This window comes from Harmonia axyridis, chromosome 6 (assembly GCF_914767665.1).
Source record: "Harmonia axyridis chromosome 6, icHarAxyr1.1, whole genome shotgun sequence".
In the NCBI taxonomy this organism is placed as follows: Eukaryota; Metazoa; Arthropoda; class Insecta; order Coleoptera; family Coccinellidae; genus Harmonia; species Harmonia axyridis.
Genome location: NC_059506.1, coordinates 21505985 through 21532473, shown reverse-complemented (window position 1 = coordinate 21532473; position 26489 = coordinate 21505985). Strand labels below are relative to the sequence as shown.

At 33.9% G+C, this 26489-nt stretch overlaps 1 protein-coding gene across 3 annotated transcripts in view; it reads left to right on the top strand.

Annotated features, from left to right (window-relative positions):
* LOC123682513 (runt-related transcription factor 1) overlaps positions 1–26489 on the top strand; it is a 101939-nt gene that overhangs the window by 16798 nt on the left and 58652 nt on the right. For all 3 annotated transcript variants that reach the window (XM_045621157.1, XM_045621156.1, XM_045621158.1), the window contains exons 2-3: positions 2490–2695; positions 6471–6809. In XM_045621157.1, the coding sequence (XP_045477113.1) occupies positions 2641–2695; positions 6471–6809 (394 nt within the window). In that variant the 5' untranslated portion in view covers positions 2490–2640. The remainder of the gene's footprint in view (positions 1–2489; positions 2696–6470; positions 6810–26489) is intronic.

Sequence of the window (26489 nt, the reverse complement as noted above, 5' to 3'; positions counted from 1 at the left end):
ATGAGCTTATAGAAAAATTTCGAAGAATCAGTTTACATTGTATCTTCTCTGATTCAATGTCAAGATAACTGTAGTTGTTGCGGCTAGTTATAATTGAAAGATTAATTTTCACCCTTCTCAAGAGAAATGCTTAACACAAGCTACGTGTTTGTCTAAGACACATTTGTTAGTTCATTTTTAACCATGAAACTGGAATTCCCCTCGGCCAAATAATTTTAACTTGGTTATGGCAAAATAAGCGGAATATCTGTATTAAATTTCAATCAATCTCTAAATACTGTTTCTCTCGATTCATCTTCCACTACCTCAGAAACGAAACAACTCTGGACATATTATGTTCATAGAAATTTTTTTCGACGAGCTAACTGATCAGCTTCCAAAGTACGTTGTTAGCAAATACCTTGTATGTATAAACGACTTATCCGTAATTTGCACGAACCAACACTGAATAATTTCAGTAATCAATTCAAAAACCCACCAATCACACCTTGATTGATTGTTTGGCATCGCTAAGTTCTCACTTAGCACGTATGTTATTGTACCATTGTACAAACTTGCTGTAGGCTAATCGAAGTCTAATTTGTGTGTTAACTCAAGATCGATTCAGTTCAATTGCGGATTGACATCGTCACCAATACAAGCAATCTTCATCGAGTCGTGTAATGTTCTGACGAGATTGACATCCGTATTCATCTGCAGATGCACAATGAACAGCCCTTGGCCAGTGGAGCACGTGTATATTGTCTTGGTTGATGATATAGAATAGGTTGGTTGGGAGGGAATATGCTTCGATATACTTTGAATTTGTTCCGCAAAGGTGAACTCATGAAGAAAGCTCTAATAAGAAGCTTTTGAGGGCTTATTCATGCCGAAATTGAGCCTTGACGAACACAGAACTGTATAAAAAGGGTGTCATGAAACTAACGAAAGATTTGAATTGAATAGAAAACACATTTTTTAGTCTTTTGATTGTAATTTTTTCTTTAAATCATAAAGTACATATGAAAGGGTTATTTATGGAATAATACATCATGCAAATGTCCTCAACGACATTACATACACATACGCACTCGTTTGTTGAAATTTTTCATGATCATTCTGCATAAATGTGACTGAATTTAGTTGATGCAACGTTGAATCTGCTCCTTCAAAGCACTCGTGGTTGTGGACTTGTTGACATAAACCTGTGATTTTCAATGACCCCATAAGAAGAAAATCTAATGTTGTTAAATCACACGATCTAGGAGCCAATTCTGATCACTGAAACGAGAGAGTACATGATCTGGGAAAGTCTCATTAAGTAATTGAAGTGTTTCACGGGCTGTATGGCATGTGGCAACGTCTTGTTGAAACCATATATTGGCCAAATCAATATCATCCAATTTTGGCAAAAAGAACTGTGTTATCATGTCGTGATATCGAGCACCACTAACAATAACTGATCAACCAGCCTCATTTTCTAAAAAATATGGTTGAATTATGTCTCCAGCCCAAAACGCACACCAAACAGTGACACGTTATGGATGCATTTGTTCTTCGACAATCACTTGTGGGTTCTCAGAACCCCAAATTTGACAATTTTGGTGATTAACAAATCCATCAAGGTGAAAATGTGTTTCGTCGCCAAGGTTTCATTATTTTAAAAATATTGTTCAATAATAAAGACACGTTGTTCTTTCGTGTAACGCTCCATTTTTACTCACCCTAAACTGTCAGTTATCGATTTGTTTTTTTTTTAAGTTGTCAATACCTTACTGTATAGATGGCAGCAAATTTAAATTTTGCGTTAATTTTGGGACATCTTTTAGCTTTATATTGTCTCCTCATGGTTTTTACGATATTCTGCTAGAATTTTCTGTGTTTCTAATGATACTATCCATCCAAAAATTAGAACGAAGCCGGAATTGATTAATTTTCAAATACCCCCTAAATCTCAATCAGATCATATATTTTCAGTCAAGTATAAATTTTTTAAATTTCTTTTCCAATCTTCTTTTTGTGTTTTTTAGTTTTGAAGTGATCTGTTCGACATTTTCCTTGCAGCTTCAATTTGGTATTTTATATCAATGTTCGAAATTACAACTTCCTCTGGCTTTTGGTCTCGGAAACATTGGGTAATTTTTGTTTGTTTGCTTTTTTAACGAATATTCTACGGTTTTGGTTATGCGATCAAGATGAAATTATGCACGATGCGACGTTTGAAATTGTCTGCAGTTTTGAAATGATCAGGAAAACGAAATACCAATCACAAACTCAACTAAAATTCAAGATTAGCACCATATTAGCTTCACATATTAGATAATTTTTAATTCATGTTTGAAATATATTGATACTTTCTAGTTGAAAACTTCTTTTGGTTTGGTTGACAATTAGAAAAAAATAATTGGTAGCACTTGTGCTTAGGTATTCTAGGTTTCAAAGTAATTGAACTACGATATTTCTGAAATGAAGCATCATTATAGGTACTAATTTCTATTATTTTATTACAGATTATATTCTAGTGATATTGGAAAGAAATATTGCAGCATGGTAACTGAAAGGTTGGTTACTCGGGACGTTGTTATGGAGAGAAGGTGATGAAGTACCTGTTCAAGATATTTGAGGTTTCTGTAACAAGTTGGTGCATGAATCTCATCGAAAATGCATCTGACTTCAAACCCACAAACTGTTAGTGGGGCAGCATCGTCACCAGAAGGTAAAAATTTGTATTTATCATATGAAAAATTCTTCATATCAGCAAGTGCATCATTATTAACTTAAATGAACTCAAAAATAAATAAGAAAATATTGGGAATATTGGACACAATTTTATTCTATTGTTTAATTTGTAACAACGCCGACGTTTCGAAACAGTTCGTTTCTTTTTCAAGGCTAAAAAATAAATAAATATATAAGGCATACAATATGACATAATATGATAACACATTACCTAGTTACGATAAACAATATTGTACGCTTATTAAAATCATAGAGACAATTTTCAAAGAATCGAAATTCTTTCACACCTCAGATAATCAACATCAACATCCATTAAGTTATTTTCAATATGACAATGACATAAACATACCATTACGATAAAAATATTGAATGGACTTAACACTATTGTCGTGGCCAGCACTCATCTTCTAATTATATTGTTATAAATCGTGCTCAGGTGTTGTACATCTTCTCTATGATTAACTGTGTTATTTACTTTTATATTAATCATTTCGCTTATATTTCTTTTATAACCAACCTCTTCCCTATCAAGAATCTGTACAAAACCAAAATCAAATTTATGGCCCATAGTCATTTGATGTAAAGTTAAAGCTGTTTTATTAAAATTTAATACACTCTTACTATCATATTTATGTTGTTTAATTCTATCTCGTCAATATTGTTTTTTTGCCAATATAACACTTGTTACTCACCACAAAAAATTTTTCACCTATTTAAAATATAAAACTCCTCATAGCTTAGAATCGGGATTAGTATATAAGATACCTTGCGCTGACTGTAACAAGTGTTATATTGGCCAAACAAAACAATATTTACGAGATAGAATTAAACAACATAAATATGATAGTAAGAGTGTTATAAATTTTAATAAAACAGCTTTAACTTTACATCAAATGACTATGGGCCATAAATTTGATTTTGATAATGTACAGATTCTTGATAGGGAAGAGGTTGGTTATAAAAGAAATATAAGCGAAATGATTAATATAAAAGTAAATAACACAGTTAATCATAGAGAAGATGTACAACACCTAAGCACGATTTATAACAATATAATTAGAAGATGAGTGCTGGCCACGACAATAGTGTTAAGTCCATTTAATATTTTTGTCGTAATGGTATGTTTATGTCATTGTCATATTGAAAATAACTTAATGGATGTTGATGTTGATTATCTGATGTGTGAAAGAATTTCGATTCCTTGAAAATTGTCTTTATGATTTTAATAAGCGTACAATATTGTTTATCGTAACTAGGTAATGTGTTATCATATTATGTCATATTGTATGCCTTATATATTTATTTATTTTTTAGCCTTGAAAAAGAAACGAACTGTTTCGAAACGTCGGCGTTGTTACAAATTAAACAATAGCATAAAATTGTGTCCAATATTCCCAATATTTTCTTTTTTATTAAATAACAATGGATGATAACCAAGTGATAATGAACTCAAAAAGTTTTTCCACGATCCAAATGAATTACTTTTCCGTCCGACGGAGGAAAAACAGTTGCCTAGCAATGGAAACTATCAAGTATTACCCTTCTTGTCTTTCAAAATTAATATAGCTTGACATCTACAACTAGCCACATTTTTCATAGATCAATCAATTATAAATATCGTTTATATATCTTATTTAAAGTTGGATCTCCAGATTTTTATGGATTTCAAAACGTTTGAAAAAAATAACATAATCAATTCGAAGGAGAAGTAACTTTTCATTCTTGCTTTCAATTATTATCATTAATCTTTAATATATTTGTATGCATACATAACTTATGCTACGTACTCAATAATGATTTCCACCTCGGTCTTCTATAATAAACCATATACCTACTACTTGAAAGCTATGATTAAACGGATATACTTTATAATTGTTATATTTGTTATTTCATGCTTCATAAGCGCCCACTTGATTTGCCAAACTTATGGAAACATTTTTTGTCCTAGTCTTGGCGAGAATTCTGAATTTCGTATTTTGGAAGTCTTGGGAGGGGAGTACTTACAGTAGCCCACCAAATCTACACCCCAGCTTATATCTTCAATTTACTCTTGATTGGAATCGATATTATGAATCTCAATAGGCAGATAAGAAGCAAACACGTAGAATTCGGTCTACATCTTAGAACATTGATGAGAGGAACGAAAATCGCCTTGTAACTGATGCATTTGTTTGGATGCCAACATTCGGGGCTCCTTGTCTGACGGGACACTCTAGCAGTAGCGTTACATAATTTGATTAATTTCGAAATTATCAATTGATGCTCAAAAATAGTTTAAAATGTGATTTATTCATAAAATTCATTCGTGTTTCGAAAAGGTCGATGTTCTCTCAGTTTATTGATTTAGCTATTGCGAAGTTATGAAAAAAGAATTCCTGATGAAGCATTCAACATCCAAATCAGGATTCTCCACGCCTGTGGCTAGCACCGACAATCGGCTAGATCGATTGTGATTGGCGACACTAAACTTACATCTCTCTTGCATTCGGAATTGAGCACAAATGTTTACTTTTCGTTCTTTCTATCTATATTCTAAGGTCTACATTAGGGCTGGGACTTTTTCGCCTTTTTGTATTCGAATATTCATCCATAAATTTATTCGATTATTCGAATAATTCATTCAAACAAATAATCATGCTTGATTATTCATGAGTAGTCATGAATATCCAAGTATTCGTTGATTATTCAGTGATTATTAAATGATTATTCAGTGATTATTCAATGAGTATTCAGTGATTATTCAATGATTAATCAGTGATTATTCAATGATTATTCAGTCAATATTCAGTGATTAAACTCATGTTTCAATGAACCAATAAAATCCGAGCGTTTTGATGAGTGAATATACCCTTTGTGACGTGGTATAATCGTTTTGGTGTTTTGCCTCTCGCCATATACGCTCTATCAGTGTGACGTCACATACCGCCATTTTTGGTTCTTCTGTCAGTGTTCGGAATCCAATCAAATAAATTGTCATTCAAATTAGTACGGTCTCGTTGAAGGAATTGGCTTATTTTCATAAATAGAGTATTAATTGATAGACAGAAGGAACGAAGTTAATACCAGTAACTTTGAATCATGTATCATTCCCCAGATTTTGTAAAAAGCCGTGTTTATTAGTTGAACCTCAAGTTCAAACTTACGGCATTAATCTCTTTCCTTCTGTCTATCAATTAATAGTAAAATCGTTCTTCAAATAATAAGCCAATTTCTTCAACGACAACGTACCAATTTGAATGACAATTTGTTTGTTTGGATTCCAAACACTGACAGGAGTTTATTTATAATTTTAATTCAATTGTATCTATCAATTTCAATATGTGATTTCCAGTAATTTTAATAGTGATAAAACGATTTGTCCGTAGTGAATCATAAAACCTTGTTTTAATCATTCCTGAATAGTGAGTCAAGTGATCATTCAAACTTTCATTTGTAACTTCATAAATATCCAACTACTCACTGAATAGAAAACTATTCACTGAATAATCATAGAATACTCAACTATTCACTGATTATTCATGAATAGTAAAGTAGTCATTGATTATTCAACTATTCAGTGAATACTCGACTATTCACTGATTATTCATGAATAGAAAAGTAGTCATTGATTATTCAACTATTCAGTGAAAATTCATGATTATTCGAATAATGCAAAATGCAATTATTCGAATAATTATTCAATGATTATTCGAATATTCAAATCATTCATTTATGATTCCCAGCCCTAGTCTACATCCTCATTACCGTTTCAGGCACTGTCTTGTTGAATGACACCTACACCAAGATGACATCTGACATCCTGGCCGAAAGGACACTGAACGACTTCCTGTCCGAGCACCCAGGCGAGCTGATCAGAACGGGTAGTCCTCTGTTTGTGTGCACCGTCCTACCTCCCCATTGGAGGTCGAACAAGACGCTTCCAGTGGCGTTCAAAGTGGTCGCGTTAGGGGATGTGGGTGACGGTACCGTAGTGACAGTTAGGGCCGGAAACGACGAGAACTATTGTGCGGAACTCAGAAATTGTACGGCTGTTATGAAGAACCAGGTGGCGAAATTTAATGACTTGAGGTTCGTGGGAAGAAGTGGAAGGGGTAAGTAGAATTCAATGTTTGTTATTACTCCCGACTGTCCTAGTAGTCCACTCATTTTAGTCAAAAGCATCTCGGAATTCGAAATACCTAGGAATAAACCTTATAAACTTGTATTTGGGCATTCTAAAAGTTGTCTCAAAACCTACATATGGTAGGGTTCCCGTGACTATTACAAACTAAGGTCAAAGTTCACAAAAATCGGTTTTTTGAACATTTTCTGCAAATATCTCGTTTCCTGTAGGTTTCAATTTCCTGTTAAAAGCTTACTTACTACTTAACTTTACCGAACAAGTTGAAGGACTATGGAATAGCTAGCTATTCGTGGTTGGAGTCATATCTGTCGGGAAAATAGAAATAGACTTCATCCTCTCTTTTCGGTTGACGACTCTATAATTTCCAATTGGATCCTAAAACAAAAAAAAAAGGAGCAGAAAGGAGTACTCAATATTAGTTTTCATTATATCGATTTGAAGTTAACTACCCATTCTAAAAAATAATCTGAAACTGGATGGATAGCTTGGAAACCATCATGAAATTTATAATTTGGACAATCATTCACCAAGTAGTCAATGGTCTCTTCTACACCACACTCACATAGTGGGCTATCAATAGAATGCCATTTGAAGAGGGTACTATTACAACGACCATGACCAGTTCTAAGTCGATTTAAAATACAGCAAATTTTCCTAGGAATATTGAAACCTTGAACTTTTTCTGAGGGATCAACGATAAGACTTTTGTTGAAGACGTTAGAAGAAGTCCATCCCGAACGCCAAATTTCCTTGTCGCTTTCATTGGATTCAAGGAAGGTATTAGTCCATAAAGGTTTGCGTGATTTCAATCTAGCAGTTCTAGAATCTGGGAAATAGGATACAATTGGAAATGAGTTCGGGTAGAAATGAAATGTATCCCAAGATTTCTTGACTGCAACCTGTCTACGAATATGAGGCGGAACTATATGTGATAGCACCGGTAACCAATCTAAAGGAGTTGATCCAATAGTCCCACTAATAATTCTCATAGAAACGTTAAGCTGTGCATCAATTTTATGAACATGAGCACTATTGAACCAAACAGAACAACAGTATTCAGCAGCAGAAAAAACCAAGGCCAAGGCTGCTGTACGAAGAGTGTTGCCATCAGCATCCCATGAAGATCCTGCTAATTTTTGGAGGATATTATTCCTCGACAAATTTTTTTAAGTGAACCTTGAAATTCAAAGAAGAATCAAGTTTAACTTCAAGATATTTGGGGGCAAAATTATGATTCAAGACGGAATTATTGAAAGTTACTCTCAATTTTCTGTATTTTTGTTGATTATTTTTATTATAATAAGCACCTATCCGACGGGGTGCTATAATCGGCATTATTTCGTTCATTGCATATGTAAATGATACATCAAAATCTATTCCACGACTGAAAAGTATACATCTGGATGCCGCACAAAATCTTGATTACATGAAACTTTATAATGACTATGACTATACTTTAAAGCAATCGAATCAATGATTCTTTTCAAATGTAAAAAAAAAACTGTCTCTTGTTAACAAAAACAACTTTGGATATTCGAATGCAGTTACTATGAATGAAATAAACATTATGTTATACTGAAATAGAAATTTTTGCGGATAAGGCAAATGTACCTACAAGAAAGAGTTTCAGGAGAAGGAGAAAACCGAAAGAGAAATAGTCTGGCGGAATCTTTCTGGGTTCTGGGTTGGATTGGGAGTTTCTTCGAAACTTTGACACTACAAGATTCAATAAGTATCTGGATCTTAGCAGGAATATACTACAACTCCTCACTGGATTGCTCACAGGGCATTGTCGCCTTAGGAAACATCTCATAATTATAAGAATGTATCTAGCAGAAAATGACCAGTGCAGATTCTCTGGGAAGGAGAAATCTGCTTTGGACAAGAAACTTGTGGAACTGAAGAAGTAGCCTCTTTGAAGCCGTCCAAGATACTAGAGTTCATTAGAACTCTGAAACTGGAAGGCGAGCTACAGATCACGCTATAGGTAGAATTCCTCTGCTGGGGTGTACAATCTAAGTACTGAAACAACATTTTTAGGATGGATAAAAGATGAATCATTGTCTTTGGACTATCACATAGAAAACTTACATAAAAAATGGAATTCTGTTTACTGTACTGTGTCTATAGTGTGTTCCTAAAGTAATTTATTGTCCAAATTTCAAATCCATTGTGAATGATTCGGATTTTTAAGGTGGCTCTAACGAAATAGGACAATTTCCATAAGTCGAAAATGAGCAATGAGAATACTGAAGAAATTCAAATCTAGAACATCCTGTGAAGAAATCTTCAGACAAAGCCCTGATATCTTAACTATTTCGGCACTTCACATCAAAGAATGTAGGTGTTATGTTTCCATTTAAAAATAGAGAATATTTCAACGATCACTTGCCATAACACTCTTACAATAATAGAAAATACTTTTATGTAGATCCTGTTCAAATGTTAAGTTTAACTGAAAGAGAAACAAAGGACTATTACATGAAATTTTTCAATAGTTTGGCTTTGAGAATGAGAGCTTCAATTGATAATGGGATCCTCAAAAAAGAATGGTTTATGAATAAAACTTACCGTATAATTTAGATGTTTGTAGAGATAATCAGTTCACTTTAGCACTCGATGCGTTTGGGGCTGAATTTTTCTTGAAAATTCGAGTTTATTCATGAACATAATCAACTTCGAAAGCGATAGGTACATGTACATGAATAATCATCTAACTCTTCAATAAATTTTCTCTAGGAAGATCCGTCTTTGCTTTAGAAATAGGACACAACATCGACGATCAACTCTTCATTAGAGCCAAATTTAAAGTCAACATATTACCTATAAACCGTTGTTATCGATGGAGCAAAGACAGAAAAAAAAAACACTAGGATACAAAAAAATATTATTATTTCTTTGTTTGAATTATCACGGTTGAACACATCCTACAAAAATGCTGAAAGATAATGCCCGAACCTTCTGTCATATAGGCAAATGTACCTACAAGAAAGAGTTTCAGGAGAAAGAGAAAACCGAAAGAGAAATACTCTGACGGAATCTTTCTGGGTTCTGGGTTGGATTGGGAGTTTCTTCGAAACTTTGACACTGCAAGATTCAATAAGTATCTGGATCTTAGCAGGAATATACTACAACTCCTCACTGGATTGCTCATAGGGCATTGTCGCCTTAGGAAACATCTCATAATTATAAGAATGTGCCTAGCAGAAAATGACCAGTGCAGATTCTCTGGGAAGGAGAAATCTGCTTTGGACAAGAAACTTGTAGAAGTGAAGAAGTAGCCTCTTTGAAGCCGTCCAAGATACTGAAGTTCATTAGAACTCTGAAACTGAAAGGCGAGCTATAGATCACGCTATGGCGAGAATTCCTCTGATGGGGTGTACAATCTAAGTACTGAAACAAAATTTTCAGGATGGATAAAAGATGAATCATTGTCTTTGGACTATCATATAGAAAACTTACATGAAAAATGGAATGGACTAGTTTTCATTTTTTTGTTGAGGATCAATTCTAAAAATTTAAGTAAAATGAAACAAAAATGTGGAAGAATCATTGAAATATCTCTAGAAATGAAAAAGTTATGGGACTTTGAAGTTGCGCTTAGAAGAATAATTTCATAGTACGTGTAAGTGTCGTGACGTCACACACTAGACGACTGGTATTCGCAGGATACTTACAAATTCATTGGTGTACAATCACTTGTACCGTTCGTGTCATATTTTGTTCGTTACACGATGGCTGAAATAACTAACTATATACATACATATAAATTACTTTTTTCTTTTTTCACTTTTTACTCCTCACATAAATATGTTTTGCCATTGATAGACTTCAACAACCAGTACTCAACTACAAACTCTTTTTGAAACGTTTTTTAAATAAATCATCGTTATAAGTTAAACCATGATGAAGCAAACTCAAAAGTAGATACTTACTTGAAAAGTTTAACTCCTTTTATTTCTGCACTGACATAAGATGGATTTGAAGAAAAAACTCCATCTCTGCGAATATATCTATTTTAGGCAAATTGTCACTTTGTCCTTTCACTAAGCCTTCTTCCATTATGGTGACATAAAAACAAAACTCGAGTTAAAACTACACTGTACAACTACAAACGTCGCGAGAGCCTTGGCGCGGCTAAGTATTTGAACGTAATTTATAGTGTAGCGACCACAGGCAAGAGCCGTGACGTCACAGACCAAAGACGTTCCCCGCTAAAATACGTAAATTTAAATAATCTATTTCTCAGTCATTTATTGATGGATTTTCAAAATTTTTTCAATGATTTATCAGTTTTGCTCTATATTTTAATTTTATCGTGTCAAATATAGTATTATCAACATCACTAAACTAGTCCATTCTGTTTACTGTACTGTGAGCTCATGTATATAGTGATGTGATGTATAAAGTGATTTATTTTCCAAATTTCAAATCCATTGTATGATTCGGATTTTTAAGGTGGCTCTAACGAAATAGGACAATTCCCATAAGTCGAAAATGAGCAATGAGAATACTGAAGAAATTTAAATCTAGAACATCCTGTGAAGAAATCTTCAGACAAAGCCCTGATATCTTAACTATTTCGGCACTTCACATCAAAGAATGTTGGTGTTATGTTTCCATTTAAAAATAGAGAATATTTCAACGATCACTTACCATAACACTCTTACAATAATAGAAAATACTTTTATGTATATCCTGTTCACATGTTAAGTTTAACTGAAAGAGAAACAAAGGACTCTTACATGAAATTTTTCAATAGTTGGGCTTTGAGAATAAGAGCTTCAATTGATAATGGGATTCTCAAAAACGAATGGTTTATGAATAAAACTTACCGTATAATTTAGAATATTTAGATGTTTGTAGAGATAATCAGTTCACTTTAGCACTCGATGCGTTCCGGGCTGAATTTTTCTTGAAAATTCGAGTTTATTCATGAACATAATCAATTTCGAAAGCGATAGGTACATGTACTTGAATAATCATCTAACTCTTCAATAAATTTTCTCTAGGAAGATCCGTCTTTGCTTTCGAAATAGGACACAACATCGACGATCAACTTCATTAGAGCCAAATTTGAAGTCAACATATTACCTATAAACCGTTGTTATCGATGGAGCAAAGAAAAAAAAAACACTAGGATACAAAAAAATATTATTATTTCTTTGTTTAAATTACCACGGTTGAACACATCCTACAAAAATACTTCCAAATGCTGAAAGATAATGCCCGAACCTTCTGTGATATAGGCAAATGTACCTACAAGAAAGAGTTTCAGGAGAAGGAAAAACCAAAAGAGAAATACTCTGGCGGAATATTCCTGGGTCAGGTCCATAACATACTGAATTAGATCGAATAAAATTCGTTAAATTGTGGAGTCCATCATGCATGATTAGAATTGATAGAAAATATCATTACTATATACTTACGAATACAGGGTGATTCACCGGGATGGCCTATTAGACGTTTATGGAAAATTTATCATAATTTTGAGCTGAAAATTTGCATATTGGGGTTTGAAACAATGATCTTTCTCCCTAAAATATTTTTAGATCTCTAAAACTTCCGGTTATACCGGAAACAGACTACTACTTCCTTATTTCAAAAGGCACACCCAGTATATTATTGCATCATTAGATTGCTTTTTTGATGGCAATTTCGGCAATATGCCATACCTTGGTTGAAAATTCAACGGTTCATGAGTTCATTGGGATTGTTATGAAAAAAAAAGGGGCGATGAGGACTCACATTTTTTTGAATATTTCAGCAGAAAAAGCTTTTTTCGAAAAATTTTTTTTTCGATTCCGCAAATACGTAGCATTATAAGACTGTTTTCGGCTTGGACCAAAAGTGTACAGGGTGTTTATAAGAGGATCATGAACTTGGACAACTCAAATTCAAGAAAACTCAAGATTTTCAAATTAGAACCTATATTTTTTTATTATTTCAGTCGATTCTACGTACAAAAATAGTGTGGGTTACTTGAGCAAACCCTATACCTAAAATGAATAATTCAAGAGTTATCGGGGAAGAAATTCGAATGAGGAAAAACCGCTATATATAACTGTGATAATAACTGTCTGTTACTTCCGGAAAACACAGAAGGAAACTAAAATTCGATGTTTGGATAACTAAATTTTACATTTCATGAATTTTAATTAATTTTTCGTTGGGATTGTTGAGAAATCCATAAACCAATACAATTTTCAATTACGAATAATTCATTACAATTCTTGATATGTTAAATTTAGTCATGAAAACATCGAATTTTCGTTTCTTCCTGTGTTTTTCGGAAATCGCAGACTACTCCACACAGTTATAAATAGCGGTTTTTCCTCATTTAATGTTCTTCCTCGATAACTCTTAAAGTATTCATTTTAGGTACAGGGTTTGATTGAGTAACCCCCACTATTTTTTAACGTAGTATCGAGTGAAATAATAAAAAATATAGGTTCTCATTCGAAAATCTTGAGTTTTGATGAATTTGAGTTGACCAAGTTCATGATACTCTTATAAACACCCTGTACTTTTCTGGCCCAAACAGTTTTTTAATACTGCGTATTTGCGGAATCCAAAAAGAAAAAAAGTTTTTGGAAAAAGCTCTTTCTGCGGTAATATTGAAAAAAATGTGAGTCCTCATCGCCACCATTTTTTTCATAAGAATCCCAATAACTCATGAACCGTTGAGTTTTTTCCAAGGTATGGAACATTGCCGAAATCGCCATCAAAAAAGCTATCTGATGATGCAATAATATACTAGGTGTGCCATTCGAAATGAGGAAGTAGAAGTCTGTTTCCGGTATAACCGGAAATCTTAGAGATCTGAAAATATTTTAGGGAGAAATATCATTGTCTCAAACCCCGATATGCAAATTTTCAGCTCAAAATTATGATTTGTTTTCCATAAACGTCTAATAGGCCAATCCGGTGAATCACCCTGTATATAGTCCTGTTAACTTGATGTTTCGTTTTAATAAATTTTGACATCTTAAACATTTCGGGATGGGGGGGGTTTGAACCACCAATCCCCCCCGCCTGCCTACGCCCATGGTCGTAGATAAAAACTGATATTCAAAAAGGTCCGCCTCTGACCCAACCCAATACACGATAATTTCGAGACACAGAAGAACAACGTACGCTCATTCTGATTTATCTCCCATCTAGTTGTGTAATCGTAGATAGGGAAAGGCATCCCCGGACGCGAAAAACAAATTAAAAAATTGCCTCTACGAAAACACAAGCCGCTCTACCATCCGCAACTAATGAACATTCATCAAATCGCCCTCAGTAGGAATTAAGCAGAGAAAAACTTTTCAAATATACTCCCAATCGTGGGGGAACCGACCGGCCATTAGGTAAACAGCGAGGATGAACGAAAGAGCAAATGTTTTTTCACGCTAAGCCGGAGCCTCAACTTTTATACTTTCATATATACGAGGGTTACTATTTATGTATCGGGAATACAAGAAATAACCAGGTGATGTTGATGCAAAATATTTTTATTGCTTTTCAAAATAAAGGCCTTTAAGATCTATCCACTTTCGCATGCGATGGAACCATTATTCGAAACATTTTTTCTAATCAGAAGTTGGTAGTTCTAAAACATGCCTCAACCCCATCTTCGGGTGATGAAAATCGTTGTCCACCAAGTTAATTTTCAATTTCTGGGAATATGAAGAAGTCATTCGGTGCCAAGTCGATGCTGTGAGGCGGATGACCCATTAAGTTAATTTCTGTGTGTCCAAATACTCATTCGTTAAATTTGATGTGTGTGAACTCTCATTGTGATGATGCAAGATGATTCATCGTTTTGGGCTTGTTTCTCTCAATGGACTAGTTTAGTGATGTTGATAATACTATATTTGACACCATAGAATTAAAATATAGAGCAAAACTGATAAATCAGTGAAAAAATTTTGAAAATCCATCAATAAATGACTGAGCAATAGATTATTTGAATTTACGTATTTTAGCGCGGAACGTCTTTGGTCTGTGACGTCACGGCACTTGCCTGTGATCGCTACACCATAAATTACGTTTGAATACTTAGCCGCGCCAAGGTTCTCGCGCCGTTTGTAGTTGTACAGTGTAGTTTTAACTCGAGTTTTGTTTTTATGTCACCATAATGGAAGAAGGCTTCGTGAAAGGACAAAGTGACAATTCCCTAAAATAGATATATTCGCAGTCATGGAGTTTTTTTCTTCAAATCCATCTTATGTCAGTGCTGAAATAAAAGGAGTTAAACTTTTCAAGTAAGTATCTACTTTTGAGTTTGCTTCATCATGGTTCAACTTATAACGATGATTTATTTAAAAAACGTTTCATAAACAGTTTGTTGAGTAGGTACTGGTTGTTGAAGTCAATCAATGGCAAAACATATTTATATGAGGAGTAAAAAGTAAAAAGAGAAAAAAGTAATTTATATGTATGTATATAGTAAGTTATTTCAGCCATTTTGTAACGAACAAAACACGACACGAACGGCACAAGTGATTGTACACCAATGAATTCGTAAGCACTCTGCGAATACCAGTCGTCTAGTGTGTGACGTCACGCCACTTACACGTACTATGAAATTATTCTTCCAAGCGCAACTTCAAAGTCCCATAACTTTTTCATTTCTAGAGATATTTCGATGATTCTTCTACATTTTTGTTTCATTTTATTTAAATTTTTTGAATTAATCCTTAACAAAAAAATGAAAACTAGTCCATTTACCGAAAACTTCAAGCGAACAAGTAGTTTCATACTACTCTGCATAAAAGGTCTTTTGATTTTCAAGAGCCACAATTGCCACATGACCAGTTTTCGTGAAGAAAGACGCCACCATTTGCTTCTTGAAGCTTCGAGAACGAACTACGTGACGTCACAGACCAAAGACGTTCCGCGCTAAAATACGTTACTTTAAATAATCTATTTCTCAGTCATTTATTGATGGATTTTGATTCTATCGTGTCAAATATAGTATTATCAACATCACTAAACTAGTCCATTGAGTATACCAGCGATATACAGTGACTTTAAATGGTGTGCATCGCCAAAAGTTGAATTTAGTTAATAGATGCATTTTTTTCAAGTTAGACCACGTCGAAAGTCAAAATTTTCATAGCTCGAGTTAATTCCATATTTTGGCAGAGATGAAATTTTCAATTTACTGTAAATAAAAAAAAATGTGCTCGTACCTCAAAACATCATGAGTACTTACAACACAAAAAATGTAAGATTTTACGATGTCAATATCAGATTTCACCTGGCAATATCAGTGTTGCCAGTTCTCAATACATAAAAAGTAGCCCTCGTATTTTCAAATTGAATTCGATCCGTTTTTATTCATGACGGAAAGGGAGAAGAAGGGTTTGCCGGGCAAACAGCTTACTTCGCCGAGGATTAACTTTCATAATCTGTTGACAGTTTTCCGCGATAAGTTTGTTCGGTTTTCCACCGTTGTGTGATGCTGTGTTGATATTCGGCGCGGGGTTTTTGCCCGTCAGGTCGTCTTTTATGGAGTTCTCACTTTCTTTGATGTTGCTTCCTCCTTCTTTACACCCTTCCGGGAGATTTGCGTCTTATTCATCGTTGAAATCTCTAAGGAGAAAGTTAAAGAAGATCTTTACGTCTTAATATCTCGAGTATTCTTTCATTGCATAGAATGAATACAGGGTGGCCATTTGAAAACGAAACAGACGAGATTACAGACGAAATAAAGTTTTTCGATAGAAATGCTCGGACAGGTCGATTTCTGTTTCGAGGGGGACAACTTAAGATGTAGGTTACGGACGCATAGCGCTTCAACCCTTGCTACTACAACCCTCACCCCAAAATTTTGAATAGGGAAGATGGGGTGAGTGATACCTCATTTGAAAGGTATTTTTATACTGATTTCAGCACAGTAATTGTTTTTTCATTTTATGCATTAGTTCTCGAAATATTCTTAACTAAGTATTTTAAAATGAAGTGGTGTTTTCATGGCACTTGTAGTAATCGACATTTTGAGCTTCAAAACAACCATGACTGTGGCTTCCTTCCTAACTAACTAACGCATGAATATTTCGAGGACTAATGCATAAAATGAAAAACAATTACTGTGCTGAAATCAGTATAAAAATACCTTTAAATTGAGGTATCACTCACCCCATCTTCCCCATTCAAAAATTGGGGGTGGGGGTTGTAGCAGCAAGGGTTGAAGCGCTATGCGTCCGTAACCTACATCTTAAGTTGTTCCCCTCGAAACAGAAATCGACCTGTCCGAGCATTTCTATCGAAAAACTTTATTTCGTCTGTAATCTCGTCTGTTTTCTTTTCAAAGGCCACCCTGTATAATCGCTATAACAGAATATGAGTTGTGCGTTTTTTCAGCCGATACAGCAACATATTGACCTTTGACATTGTCATTGGCACATGATAGGAGAGTAGCAGACATCTGGGAATATATCATAGAGTAATAACCATAGCTAGAAGGAGTGTACACAATTTTTTCACGTCCCCGACATGGTTAGATTACGTTGTCGGATTATGATACATTTTCAAATCCACAATTTTACTATATCGTTCTGAATGTATATTATATTGAATGAAATATTTTATTTGAGTGATTCTCGATTGAATATGCAAATTTGGAATCTGATATTTTTCCTTATTGTCAAATTTATAATTAGCAGAATATTTATCATTTTCTGTATCTACCTGCTGAAATCCAAGTTTTGACAAATTCTGCTGTCCTAGTGTCATCTTTTGTTTCACGTCGTTTGGCGCGCTTGAAGATTGTTTTCTCAATTTCAGATATATAGGTATTTATTTCAATATATTTTGAGTTAATATAAAACGTTGATTTACTATGGCACATAAGAAGTGAGTTCTTTGTGGAAAAACTGGCGAATTGAGTGAAATATCGTATATCACTTATATGTTTTCATTTCCGCGCGCTTCATGCCAAATTTGATAGTTCATGTTGGGGACAAAATTTGCTTACTGACAATGACATATGCCCTTCTACCTATGTTCATTACTCTGATAAGTAATATACATTATACTTTTTATATATTATATGTGAGAATCGGAGTCATCATTACAATTCATTGATGAGTTCAACAGACCTAAATATTGTTTTAGAAGATATAAGGTTTGAAACAGCACTTCGCACAAGGGCTAGACAATTGATTAACCGTACAGTTCTACGAAGTTTAAAGCCGTTACTCCCCCACAAGTGTGAGGACCATCGTTTAGTGAGTCTAATGAGTCACGTTTTAAAACTTTTCCTCGAAATCATTCACAAGAGAATATTCAAGAGATGTGAAGAAGTCAGCGGTGATACACAATTTGGCTTTAAAAACGCAATAGGCACCAGAGAAGTCACTTATTTTTTACAGCTGCTCGCTCAAAAATCTTATAATCAACGGAAAGATGTATTTATAGCTTTTGTAGATTATCAGTCAACTTTTGATATGATAATAAATAATGATGGATGTACTCAAAAAAAATGGTCTAGATACAAGAGATCTACAGATTGTTCGAAGCCTATACTGGAAGCTTCGAATCAACAACTCATTACGTTGTAGGATTGTAATATATTTTCAAATCCACAATAGACTAGTTTTTATTTTTTTGTTAAGGATTAATTCTGAAAATTTAAGTAAAATGAAACAAAAATGTGGAAGAATCATTGAAATATCTCTAGAAATGAAAAAGTTATGGGACTTTAAAGTTGCGCTTGGAAGAATAATTTCATAGTACGTGTCGTGACGTCACACACTAGACGACTGGTATTCGCAGAGTGCTTACGAATTCATTGGTGTACAATCACTTGTGCCGTTCGTGTTGTGTTTTGTTCGTTACACGATGGCTGAAATAACTTACTATATACATACATATAAATTACTTTTTTCTCTTTTTACTTTTTACTCCTCACATAAATATGTTTTGCCATTGATAGACTTCAACAACCAGTACTCAACTACAAACTGTTTATGAAACGTTTTTTAAATAAATCATCGTTACAAGTTGAACCATGATGAAGCAAACTCAAAAGTGGATACTTACTTGAAAAGTTTAACTCCTTTTATTTCTGCACTGACATAAGATGGATTTGAAGAAAAAAACTCCATCACTGCGAATATATCTATTTTAGGCAAATTGTCACTTTGTCCTTTCACGAAGCCTTCTTCCATTATGGTGACATAAAAACAAAACTCGAGTTAAAACTACACTGTAGAACTACAAACGGCGCGAGAGCCTTGGCGCGGCTAAGTATTTAAACGTAATTTATGGTGTAGCGATCACAGGCAAGAGCCGTGACGTCACAGACTAAAGATGTTCCGCTCTAAAATACTTAAATTTAAAAAATCTATTTCTCAGTCATTTATTGATGGATTTTCAAAATGTTTTCACTGATTTATCAGTTTTGCTCTATATTTTGAAATTATCGTGTCAAATATAGTATTATCAACATCACTAAACTAGTCCAATACTATATCCTTATAAATGTATATTATATTGAATGAAATATATTTATTTGAGTGATTCCCGATTAAATATCCAAATTTGAATATTTGCAATTCGATATTTCCCTTATTGTCGAATTTATAGTGAGCAGAATATTTATTATTCACTGCATCTAGCTGTCCTAGTGTCATCGGTTGTTTCACGTCGTTTGGCGCGCTTGATGTTTGTTTTTTGAATTTCTGATATATTTAGGTATTCATCTCAAAATATTTTGAGTTATTATTAAACGTTAATTCACAATAGGACATAAGAAGTGCGTTCTTTGTGAAGAAACTCGCGAATTTAGTGAATTATTATATCACTGATATATTGTCATTTCCGCGCACCTTATGTGAAATTTGAGTTGGTCACAAAATCGCTGACTGAAAATGACGTATGCTCCCTGTATCTATGTTTATTAATCTGAGAATGATTCTAAAGGCCCGAGTAAACTAGTAAAGGCCTATTTTCTGAAAAATATTAAACCAAAATGGCAATCTGTTTATACATTCAACACCTACTATATCTAATAGATATAATACAGATAAATCCTGTACTACACTAATTTCAGTATCTACTCATTAAACCCAAAATGGCCACCGTGGCTTCCGCCGTCGGACAGTTCAAATCCAACGCCGCCGTTGATTTCACGGCCCATCCACCCCACAGAATCGAATTATTCTCGGGCCTGCTTTTTTACCCTGAAAAATGTGCAGCACTTGATGTGTTTAACCCCGCCATTAGGGTTTGTGTGATACCTCAAACATACCGCCGCGATATCAGCCTGGTTCTGGCGGTTTTTTTTTACGGGGAGATTTGTTGATCGACTATTAATATGCTCCTCTCTTTCCGATTCCACCTAGCAGGGCCAAACAAGGTGGAAAGTTATGGAGTGTTTGGCGTCTTTTATGACGCTAACTGAATGTTTTTCTCGAATATTGTTAATTGACTATAATGTAATTATACAGTCTATTCAGGAATTATTGACATCGAAGTAGGCCATGAACGTCTAGTCGCGGCTTTATTTCTGGTTACAAAAATATCACTAAAAATTGCTATGGTTCATCATAGAAATAACCAGTTTAAATTATTTTCATCATTTTTGTATCCGAAAGATCCTGAATTTTCGAAATTACGATTAAACATACAGTCATGATTCCATAAATTGAAATTCAGATTATATAACGTAAAAATATAGAGAAATGCTATCTCATTTCAAGGAAATCCAATGAAGAGATATCTATTCATTTAAAAGTCGCCCATGAAAGATCCCATTGAAAATCATCAAAATATGCATATCCCTTTCCACCAAAGGCTCTTCAAAAATTGTTGCATTACTGATGGACACTGGATACCAACCTGCTTGCAAAATTCTTATCAAATAACTCTTATCGATCATTTTAACTGTGGTGTCTAAACTGGTGGAGAAAACAGAAAAAACTGGTTGATAAATTTAAATAGTGTAGCTTAGTGAATGGAAGAGCCAGATCATAATAAGACAGGAATAAAATTCAGAGAATCCATTTAGTATATGAAAAATTTTGACATCACAGTTGTACTGTAACTTTCAAAATTGGAACCAATTTATCAGCCGATGTGTAAATTACTTTCTAAAGTCACTATTTATTGAAACTGTTCATGACATGAATGATTGATAAAACTTGTATGAGAAATATAGGTACTATTTGTACTCGAGTTTGCTTTTATACTAGTTTCTGTTGAATTACATAAATTATTTTGCCCATAACAGCTTCAACTCACTCACTAAAAGCATTTTTGCATGAGATTATTTTTAATTTGTGAATTTTAAAATTTTATTGAATTCTGTTATTACCTTCAAGTGGGTAAGAGGAAGAAATTCTTGAAGTTACTCTTGTGAATATATTTTTCGATTAAATACTCAGTAAAAATTCTATAAAGCAATTGGAATTTATAAGATTTTTGGATTACTCATTGTAGAACAAAAAACAGATATAACAATACTTAATTTCAATATAGAATATAAATAAACTATAGATGCAATGCCAAGACTTTGCTTAGCAATCCAATTATGAAATAATTCTCTCTTCATAGATTTATATAATCCTTATGATCACCACTGTCAAAACAAAACATCCAGGTAAAAATCTAAATATCCAGCATTCAAAATAGTGCTCCTTCTACTTTTACCCTTGAATATACTTGAAAAACATTTTGTTTTTTTTCTAGAGTCCACTGTTGAATGATGCTGGTATTTTCAAATAACCAAGTTTCCGCCAGATAAATGAGTTTCACATTTTGTTGCAAATATTCTCTGTATTTACCATAAAATCGTACTCAACTTATTATATTTTTCTGTTTATCAATAAGAAATTTCCTTTTATTAACTGTTTGAACTTGTAACCAATTAAGTTTATGTTATGTTGTCTTTGATTGATTAAAATCCAGATGCTACAATTCAAAATGTTATGAATGAGCCAGTATAGTATATTCAAAGTCACTTGGAGGAAGCCAGAATATTTCGATTATACAAGGATTGTTCAAGTTTTCAGAAAATATTTTGAGGTGAATGAATTTATTGCCTAACAATAATTTCAAATAAGCCCCGGTATTTAGCGGATCGCGATATCCACTTCGAAGGGACATCTGGCCCAGCGTTTTTAAGGACTAGTTCAAGTGACTTTGGATATACTATACCAACTCAATATCGATTTTCCAAAGCCACCCGGGATGTCAATAATTCCTGAATGGACTGTACTCTTACTTTTTCGATTCCTCTTAGGGTATAGGGTTATAATCATATTCGGCTACTGAGTCGATTACGATTATTGGTTTGCTTACTGTATTCGTTTATTGTGAACAAATTTGAAAGAGTTGCTAAGTTCGGTTGAGTAGGTACCTGCTACTGCTACTTTTATATCGTGAACACAAAATTCACTTTCAGTTTGGTATACAATACGACAAATACCGAATCTCATGAATTCTTCTTCAATCTTTCTCATTATTTTGATTTTGATAAAACACTCCAACAATTTCGGAATGTTATTGAAGCGTGTATCTTTCCATGATTGAAATAATCAAAACAATATAAGGAACAAAAACATACTAACACAATGAGTCTGAAAAAAATCTGTTATTTCAATGGCAATACATCTGACGGAGTAGACTGTTTTTTTGTGAATGTAAAATAGCAATTTCTATATCGATAGCAAATTTCGTGTTGATGGTGTCACCAGAATTATAGAAAAATCAAGCAGAATATCAGAAATATAACCCAATATTTCCAAAAGAGCAGATACAACTAGGTTGATATTTAGTTTGTGAAGTGTTTCCAAAAGAAATGATACAATTCGAAAAGATGCACTGGGTATATTTTTTGACTTCTTATGACATTTTACCGTAGACAAATATAGAATTTAGTAGGTTATAGGAATATCATTGATCATCTGAGAGCACCTGCGAGCATGCAAAATCAGATAAAACTGTATAATTGAAAACTGAAGAAAATAAGTAGCAAACTAATATTTAGAAGAATCTACCGAACCATAAATATAAGGACGATCGAGAATTCAAAGGATGAATTATTTCAATTATATTTGTTGTATAACTTCGTTTGATGATTCGAATAGATAGATAAGATAGTTAGCTTTTGTGTTCTGATAAAAGAAATATAGTTTTAAATTTTGAATTTCAAAATTTTCAATTAATGACCAGAATCCAGCCCTATCCATTAAATAATAAATAACTAACATAAAAAGATATATTTCATAAGAGAAATCATATCAGAATTATATACCTAAATACCTTTTTAGTTTTCTCAAGTCAGTGATTTTCATTAGTGCTTTGCATGTTAGAATCGTATCTGTTGTTTCTCATCTAATTGTGTCCTGTTGAAGTATTGCTTTAGCAATTTCTACTCTTTCTTCTGTTACTTTATCCGGTGGGTTATTTAGTGCCTCACTGGGCATTCTGTCATAAGCATCCAACATTCCTTCAAGTAGGCATTTCCCATGATCTTCTGTCGTGTATTTGTTGAATAAATAAACAACCTTTTCGGTTGTTAGTAGGTTTCCGAATCTAATCACAATATCCTTAAATTACCTCTCCTGGTTACTCGGTTTGGTTTTTTGTAACTATACTTCCCGAAGCCGCCGCCAGGATCGACAAACCGGACATTCTGCCGGGGCGCCAAATTAAAGGGGCGCAAAATCAACAAAACAAGACATAATTTTGACCCAAAATCATTTTCGTTTTGAAAATACCACTATTTGTAGTGGATTAAAATATTTCCAAGCCCAATTTCATTGCAATCGAATAGGCGCTCTCAAATATAGTTACCTATGAAAATACAATTGGGTACTATAATGGGCCTATAGATAAGAATTGCGTTGCCTTTATACTAGAGAGCTTGATAGATTTAAATGATTCAGGATAATTTCTAATGAAATCGACACAAAGTCCTATGATGAATAAGACAAGATGATTTAAGGTTGAAATATCGATATCATATGTAATTTAAATTTAAAAGATGACTGAGAAGAATAACAAAGGCTTCTTCAAAGAAAATTCAAGAACCCGCAGTTCGAAAGTTCAAAGTTAGCACTTATTGAATCGAGAAACGGAGAAATACGTTGTAATGATTGGTTGTTCTACAGTTCCCTAAGCTGCCAAAAACAATTTTCTGGGTAAACAGCAAATCATATCAATTTAATACTCCTATGATTTTCTATAATGAATTGACTCTGTATTGAACTAGATAAATTAGGTAGAACGGGGCGGCGAATGCCTAGCATCCTCTGATTTTTTTTACGGTTCACAGCAACTGATTTTTCATCGGTAATGGACTAGTTTAGTGATGTTGATAATACTATATTTGACACGATAAAATCAAAATATAGAGCAAAACTGATAAATCAGTGACAAAATTTTGAAAATCCATCAATAAATGACTGAGAAATAGATTATTTAAATTTACGATTTTAGCGCGGAACGTCTTTGGTCTGTGACGTCACGGCTCTTGCCTGTGATCGCTCCACCATAAATTACGTTTGAATACTTAGCCGCGCCAAGGCTCTCGCGCCGTTTGTAGTTGTACAGTGTAGTTTTAACTCGAGTTTTGTTTTTATGTCACCATAATGGAAGAAGGCTTCGTAAAAGGACAAAGTGACAATTTGCCTAAAATAGATATATTCGCAGTGATGGAGTTTTTTTCTTCAAATCCATCTTATGTCAGTGCTGAAATAAAAGGAGTTAAACTTTTCAAGTGAGTATCTACTTTTGAGTTTGCTTCATCATGGTTCAACTTATAACGATGATTTATTTAAAAAACGTTTCATAAACAGTTTGTAGTTGAGTACTGGTTGTTGATGTCTATCAATGGTAAAACATATTTATGTGAGGAGTAATTTTTTTTATGTATGTATATAGTAAGTTATTTCAGCCATCGTGTAAAAAAAACAAAACACGACACGAACGGCACAAGTGATTGTACACCAATGAATTCATAGGCACTCTGCGAATACCAGTCGTCTAGTGTGTGACGTCACGTCACTTACACGTACTAGGAAATTATTCTTCCAAGCGCAACTTCAAAATCCCATAAATTTTTCATTTCTAGAGATATTTCAATGATTCTTCCACATTTTTGTTTCATTTTACTTAAATTTTTAGAATTAATCCTTAACAAAAAAATGAAAACTAGTCCATTTGCGGACTGCTTAAATAGATCAAAAACCAATCAGATTTAAAGTTGAGGTCCCATCATCAGAAAACCAGTCACATACTGGTCACCCCGTGACGACCGAGCTTTAGATCAAAATCAACAGCATTGCTATCGACGACGAAATTGCACTGATTCAATCTCAATTTTCCAGTTTTTCCATTTCCCGCAGTCGGCCGGCCGAAAATGCGACCACTCCGTGGAAATGAGGGAGTTTTTTCGGGCGTAAATCAAGCTTAATGTCAACTTACCGCGCACTGGTCGCCGTGGTCAGAGGAATAAATTCGAAAGTGTACATAATCGATTGAGTTTCGCGACCGTGTTTGACTTCTGGCCAATCAAGCCCTGTTTGGAATCACGTTTTAGTCTGGCAGTTTTCTGCTGTTCATTTGGGATTCGCCTTCGCGTTTTTGGGGTTTGAAATGGCCGGATAGAAGGTAACTTTGATGCCAAGTATGAAGGGTAGGGGTAACTACAATTCAAACTTTGAACTTCTTTCTCTTTCTCACTTAAGCCATTAGATTTTTACTGCTTCTTCTCAGTAGTTATATCCCTAGGACATAACTACTAGGTAATCAAGATAAGAATTTGAAAAATTTTTCATAGAATTATGGGGCATTTATTAATGTCATATAGATATTTGGCGGCATATTGTTTTACAAAAAATGTATGACTATATAAAAATTTAACTGAACATTAGATTCGTTGCTGTTCTCTACTATAGATGATCTATTACCATTGCATCGTGGGCATCTCGAGCTGATTTAAATACTATATTGTTAAACGGATCAATCATAATGTTATAGTTATTATAGTATTTTTTGCAAGAGTTTGCACAAAACGTTCCACATTGTCTTCACCGTTGCATGTTTATATTAGGTCCCATCTTTTTTTCTCATACTAACCGCCCAATCTTTTAGTATCAACGTCAATTCTTCTAGGCTCCTAGGTTCATTCAAATTATATTCTCGTTCTCAGCAAAACTACATAAATATTCCTCAAATACATTTGTAACTGTATGTTATTTTTCTGATAATTTTTCTTTGATTAGCGCCTTTATACTTTGAACATAAGCATTGCTAAATGATGACGTTTTTAAATTAAATTAGAATGAAGAGATCAAACTCCATCGTGTTGTCATAGGGATCGATAATTGGACTGAATGCAATGTAATGTTGAAATGATTGGGTGAAATTGTTTCATATGACATAAAATGACAAAATTTGATTGGTTGTTGGAACTGTCAAAAATTTCTCAATATAATTCACCTCTGGTGAAGTATTGTGTTCTGCTGTAGCAGGTGTCCACATGCCAATAAAAATGTTTATGTAACAATTAATTACATAGTCTTTGTGCCAGTCGATGTTTGGCTTAACACGCACTTTCTAGGGAAATGTCATCTTCGGTCTCTTGTGTTCTCTATTGGGCTTTTTCGGAATTTTCGTCACAAGCCTTCTAATACATACTATGTTT